The sequence below is a fragment of the Alligator sinensis genome, unplaced genomic scaffold (assembly GCF_000455745.1).
Source record: "Alligator sinensis unplaced genomic scaffold, ASM45574v1 scaffold1667_1, whole genome shotgun sequence".
NCBI lineage: Eukaryota > Metazoa > Chordata > Crocodylia > Alligatoridae > Alligator > Alligator sinensis.
In genome coordinates this window covers 1,055,642-1,062,135 of record NW_005842504.1, presented here as the reverse complement: position 1 = coordinate 1,062,135, position 6,494 = coordinate 1,055,642, and the positions used below count along the sequence as shown (strand labels likewise).

Here is a 6,494-nt window from a genome sequence, read left to right as displayed (position 1 = left end):
GGGATGCCGTGCAAGCCCCAGCTCCAGGAGTCATGGGATTCGGGGCTTGCAGGGGCGGGGGATGGGAAATGGGGAGTGGTGCTGGGGGCAGATGTCATGGGTTGGAGCTTTTTGGTGGGGAGGGGGCTCAGGAGTGGGGATTGCCCCTCCTGCAGGAGCTGGGGGTCTCCCAGGCTTTGGGGCTCTGCTGAGCGCCCCCCGCTTTCAGCTCCATAGGTCGGGGGGGTTTAAGTCCCAGCCCGGCACCCATGGGGGAGGCCGTGCCAATGCTGCTGGCACCAAGCCCGCAGGGTCCTGGCTGGGGGATCAGCCCCTGCTGCACTGGGGCAGGAAGGGGTTTCCCCCCTTGCTCAGACACGGGGGTTTTGCCTTCCTCTGCCGTGGGGGCAAAGCCTCTGTTTGGGGGTCTCTCGCACCCTCCTGCTCAGGGAGATTCCCACTAGCAGCCCGCGGTACGGGGCACGAGACACACGCCAAGCAAGCACGTTGGCACCCGCGACCCTCTGCAGCAGGGTCGGGCGCAACGTCCGGGGCTGCGGCAGGGCGGGCGGTCATCTCCCGCGGGGTTTGTCTGGGGCTGATCCTGCCTCGGGCTGGGGTCGGACTCGGACTCGACGTGACCTCCGACCTAGTGCTAGCCGGGTCGGTCTCGCCGGTACAGCTGTCCCTGCTCTGGGCCCCGTGTGTGCATGCGCGTTGCAGGGGGTATTCCCCAGAGGTGGCTGCATCTAGGGACCCAGCAGATCACACCGCCCCCTCCCGTTGGCACTAATTAGAAGGGGCTTCTCTAGTCTGGTAACTCGTTAATCCTATAACGAGAGGGGACTCCCCCCGGCTGCAGCTTGGAGCCTGGTTGCAGGCGGGGGGGCGGGGTATCACCCTGCTAGAGCCACCCACGCCTGCCCTCGCGGGGAACCCAGGTGTCCTGGCTCCCTGCCCCCCCTCCGAACGTGGGGGGGAACATACGGCTGGTCTCTATGGTGATGGAGCAGTCCTGAAATTACACACCGGCGGTTCCCTGGCAACCGTGCAGCCCTGGCGACCAGTGTGATGGACACTGCGGCTCCCAGAGCCGGCGTGGGGACCCCCCCCCACTCCCCGCTGTCTGTGAGGTGCAGCTGGGGGGGTGATGCGGCTCCGGGCATCCTTGGGTAGGGGGCATGTGCCCCCCCAGTCTGTGCGGGGGGCCAGGAGGTGGGTGCGTGGCCAGAGCAGCGGGGGTCTGGGGTGCAGGCCCCTCGCAGTCGTGGAGAGTCCATCTGTCTGCCCAGTGCCTCCAGCCTCGTCCACACTGTCCGTCCGCCCGCCCGTCTGGCTGTCCAGCCTCATGCACCTCCATCCATCCATCCATCCACCCTCTCGTCCATCCGTCCCTCCGCTCCTGCCCTCACTCGCCCTAACCCGCCCTGCCGTCTGTCTGTCTGTCTGTCTGTCCGTCTGTCCATCCAGCTGGCTATCTCCCTGCCTGTCTAGCTGTCTGTCTGTCTGTCCATCCATCTACACCGCTATCTGTCAACCTGTCTGTCCATCTCCATAGGCCTCCATCCACCCGCTCCCCCATCCGTCCGTCTGTCCGTCCATCTTTGTGCCTTCATCCACCCACCCCCTCCTCTACCTGTCTGTCTGTCTGTCCAGTCATCCAGCCCGCTATCTAGCTCTCCATCTAGCTGTCTGTCTCTCCATCGGGATAGTCCGTCCGTCCATCCATCCCTGGGGGTAGCCTATCCATCTGTCCATCCACCCACCTGCCTCCCTGCTTCCCTGTCCAGCCCCGCCCGTGGCCGCGGTTTGGGGGCCCTGCCCCCCTGCCGGGAGGCCGCCGCAGCGCTGGGTAATTGATTTCTCTGCTTCGTGTCAACATGGGAGAGCTCGCGGTTGGTTGCCATGGAGATCCATCCCGGTCCCCACCCCCCGCACGCAGGGAGGTGCCGGCATCCCGATGTGCTGCTCCCCTCTCCCCCCCCCCACCGTCCCCATTGGGGGGGGTCACTGGGACACCCCTTGGATGGGGGTGGCAGAGATACGGACACACAGACCCCCCTTGACCTCCCAGCAGCGGACCAGAGGCCCGGCGGCTCCATGCACTCCTCTGCCTGGAGAGAATCCCCCCTCGTGGCCTGCAGTACAGGGCACAGGACACAGCAGTAGGGGGCGGCCTGACGCCGATCCTACAGGGGTCAGAGGCCAGGGTCAAGGCACCAGGCTGGGGCCAAGGAGACTTGAAGTCAGGTTCCCACCTCTTCCACTGACTTCCTGGGCAGCCTTGGGCAAGTCCCTTCATCCCTGGACATGTGCAGCCCCCGGCGCTACCGTAATGCATGGAATAAATCCCCAGCAGCATCATGGCCCTTTGGGGGGTGGGATTGCAGGGGGCTCCAGGGTTTGGCTTGGGGGTTTGGCTCGCGATATTGCTGCCAGCTGCGACGAGGAGGCTAATGAGGGGGGCCCTGGATCGGTCCCGCTCCCCCCCACCCCGGCCTGTCCCAGCCTTCAGCGCTCCCCGCATCCTTCCTCGTGACTCATCCTCCAGGAGGCATCTGCTCCGCGCGGATAATTATTCCTCTCCTCCACCCACCGCTGTTATATAAAAAATAGACCGGGGGGGGGAGATTTCCCCAGATCTTCATATTCCGGAGCCGGAGCTGGTGGGGGAGGGGGGCGGATGCCTGCTTCTGCTGCTTCCCTGGGCCTCAGTTTCCCTCTGGGCTGGGCCTGGGGCCCCGGCACCCCCTGGGCTGAGGGGTCCCCCCACCCCCCAGCTGCTGGAGGCCTGCACCTGCTGCATGGGGGGTAACGGAGTACGGGGGGCCTGGCTGCTGGGGCCTGACTTTGCCCCCTCGCCCCCGCTCAGGGTTGGCTTGGAATGCGGCCTGGGCGGGTGCTGCAGAGTGCTGGAGGGAGGGGCGGGCGTGTGCGTGTGCATATCTGTGCATCCAAGTGTGTTCATGAACAGGTGTGTGTGTGTGTGTCTGTGCACACGCGCATCCAAGTGTGTTAATGCAAGGGTGTATGCACGTGTGCATCCAAGTGTGTTCATGCACGGGTGCGCATGCATGCGTGTGTGTGCATCCAAGTGTGTTCATGCACATTGTGTGCACGTGCATGTGTACATCCAAGTGTGTTCTTGCAAGGGTGTGTGTGTGTGCGTGTGTGCGCGCGCGCACACACGCATGTGTACGTCCAAGTGTGCATGCAAGGGGGTGTGTGTGTGCATGTGTGCATCAAAGTGTGTTCGTGCAAGGGTGTGTGTGTGCACACATCCAAGTGTATTCATGCAAGGGTGTGTGCACATGTGCATCCAATTGTGTTCATGCACGTGTGTGTGCTTGCATCCAAGTGTGTTCCTGCAAGGGTTTGTGTGCATGTGCACATGTGCATCCAAGTGTGCTCATGTGCACGTGCACATCCAAGTGTGTTCATGCAAGAATGTGCATGCATGTGTGCAACTAAGTGTGTTCATGCAAGGGTGTGTGCATCCGTGTGCATCCAAGTGTGTTCATGCATGTGTGTGTGTGTGTTCATCCAAGTGTGTTCATGCATGGGTGTGTGTGCATGCATGGGTGTGTGCGCATCTAAGTGTGTTCATGCAAGGGGTGGTATGTGTGTATCCAAGTGTGCATGTGTACATGTGTGCATCCAGCTGTGTTCATGCAAGGGGTGGTGTGTGTGTGTATCCAAGTGTGCTCATGCAAGGGTGTGTGCGTGTGCGTGCATCCAAGTGTGTTCATGCAAGGGTGTGTGCATGCATGTGCATGTATGTATCCAAGTGTGTTCATGCAAGGGGTGTGTGTGTGTGCAAGTACACCCCATGTATGCATGCCTGCCAGTGTGTGTCTGTGTGATGTGTGTGTGTGTGCAAGTGGATGTGTCCCTGTGTGTGCAAGTGCATCCATGTGTATGTGCCTGAAAGTGTGTGTTTATATGATGTATGTGTCCCCTTGTGCATGCAAGTGCACCCATGTTTGTGTACCTGCAAGTGTGTGTCTGCATGATGCGTGTGTATGCAAGTGTATATATGTTCCTGTGTGCACGCACAGGTGTGTTTAGGCAGGTGCCTGTGGGTGTAAAAGTGTGTGTGTATGTCTGCAGGTGTGTTCATGCATGTGCCTATGTGCATGTGTCTTTGTGAGTGAATACATGCATGTGTGTGTGTGTGCTTGCAAGTGTGTCTGTATGATGCATGTGTGTAAGTGCATGAGTTCTCTGTGTGTGCGTTCATGCATGTGTGTATGCCTGAAAATGTGTGTCCGTGTGATACGTGTGTGCACGCAAGTGCTTGTGTGTTCCTGTGTGTGCATGCACACATGGAAGTGTGTTCATGCAGGTGCCTGCGGGTGTGAAGAGTGCAATGTGTGTGTCTGCAGGTGTGCGCGTGCACATCTGTGTGTGTCTGAGTGTGTGTGTGCATACATCTGCAAGCGTTTATCTGTATGATCTATGTTCATGCACATGTGTGTGTTCATGCATGCGTGCTCCTACAAGTGTCTGTGGGTGTGCAAGAATGCAGACAAGTGCGTGCATGTTGGTGTGTGCTCATGCATGTGTCTGGGCAGGCAAGTGTGTGTGTATGTGCGTGCAAGTGTGTGCATGCATGCATATATGTGTGCGTGCACATGCATGTGCGTGTGACAGAGCCTGGCTGCCGCCACCCACGGGACTGTGAAGTGTGGGGGGGGGGCAGCATGCTGTACAGTGCTGGGGGGGGCATCACGGGAATCCCCCCACTCGCAGCAGTAGGGAAGCCTGACACATGGTTGAGCAGCCCTGGTGCCTGGCAGCGGGGTGTGTGGGGGGGTCCAGGTCACGCCAGGCCCAATCCTGACCCCCGCCCCTCCCACCCCCGTCCCGGCAGGAAGACGCTGCAGGTGAAGATCGTGGACGACGAGGAGTACGAGAAGAAGGACAACTTCTTCATCGAGCTGGGGCCCCCGCGCTGGCTCAAGCGCGGCATCTCGGGTACGGGCGCCTGGGCAGCGCCGCGCAGGGGGCGGAGCAGAGCCAGGGCTGGCAACCAGGACACCTGGGGTCTTCTGTGGCTCTGGGGGGGAGCGGGGGGTGTCCCTGGGTCAGGCCCAGGGCCGGGATCTCAGGTTCGGGGGGGGGCAGGGGGTGCATCCGTGTCGGTCAAGTCCTGAGGCTGGCAGCCAGGACGCCTGGGGTCTTCGTGTGGTCCGGTGCCAGGATCGGGGCCGCCGGCTGGCACTGGCGCGTGCTGACGGCCTGCTCTCTCTCCCTCTCTCTGCAGCCCTCCTGCTCAACCAAGGTGAGGCCCCCCCTGTGCCTGCGCCCTCGCCCGCGCCCGGACTCCCACCGCCGGGCCTGGGGGGCGCGGGCAGTCCGGCAGGACGTGGAGCCGTGCCAGGCCCCGCTCGGGTGTGCGTGGGCGTGAGGAGCACCAGGAGACGTGTGTGGGCGGGAGAGAGAGTGCGTGCGAGTGCGGGGGCGGGCGCCGGAGTGTGCGCGGGAGGGCGAGAGCCAGTGTGCGTGCGTGTGTACATGCTGTGGGGATGTGTGCTTGCATCTGTGTGTACCATGAGGGTGGGTGAGGGTGTGGATGTGTGGACACCAGGGGTCTGTGTGTGTGTTCGTACTGTGGGGATGTGTACGTGTGTGTGTGTGTGCGCATCATGTGTCTGTGTGTGTGTACTATGGGGATTGTGTGTGTGTGTGTGTGTGTGTACAGTGGGGGGCATATGTGTGTATACCATGGGTCTGTGATTCTGTGTGTGTGTGTGTGTGTGCGCGCACACACATGAATTCATAGACTGTGGGGTTGTGTACGTGTATTTGTGTGTACCATGTGTCCGTGCATGTGTGTATACCACGGGGATACGGGCATATATAGGTGTGCGTGCATACTGTGGGGATGTGTGCATGTATTTGTGTACACCTTGGCGGGGGTGTCCACGTGCGTGTGTATACACTATGGGGATGTGTGTGTGTGTACGTATCCTGTGGCAATGTGTCTGTGTGCGTGTGTACCGTGGGGATGTGTGCATGTGTATGTGCCATGATGACGGGCACATGTGGATACCCAGGGGCAGCTCCCAGCTGCGTCCCCACCGGGGCAGGAGACACCTGGGCTGGGCCCTGCTCCCCGCCCGTCTCCGTGCCTCAGTTTCCCCAGCGTCCCACCCTCCGCGAGTGGCAGATCCGGGCAGGGGCTGGGGGCTGGCGCGGGGGTCCCGGCGAGGCTCAGGGTGCGGTGCCCGCAGGCGAGGGCGACAAGAAGCTGTCGGCGGAGGAGGAGGAGGCGCGGCGCATCGCCGAGATGGGCAAACCGGTGCTGGGCGAGAACTGCCGCCTGGAGGTCATCATCGAGGAGTCCTACGACTTCAAGGCAAGGGGGGGCCGGACGCTTGGGGTCTTCCCCCAGGTCTGGGGGGAGTGGGGGCTGGAGGGGAGTGGGGCCTGGGGGGCGAGAGCAGGGTTTGGGGAGCCCGGACGCTGGTGCCCCCGGCGCTGACCCGCCGCCGCCCCCGCAGAACACCGGC

General features: G+C 61.9%; 1 protein-coding gene across 1 annotated transcript in view; it reads left to right on the top strand.

The window, feature by feature from the left end:
• LOC102380840 (sodium/calcium exchanger 2) overlaps window positions 1-6,494 on the top strand; it is a 12,488-nt gene that overhangs the window by 3,705 nt on the left and 2,289 nt on the right. Inside the window, exons 4-6 of the mRNA XM_014523552.1 lie at window positions 4,853-4,956; window positions 5,246-5,263; window positions 6,216-6,404. Of these exons, the coding sequence (XP_014379038.1) occupies window positions 4,853-4,956; window positions 5,246-5,263; window positions 6,216-6,404 (311 nt within the window). The remainder of the gene's footprint in view (window positions 1-4,852; window positions 4,957-5,245; window positions 5,264-6,215; window positions 6,405-6,494) is intronic.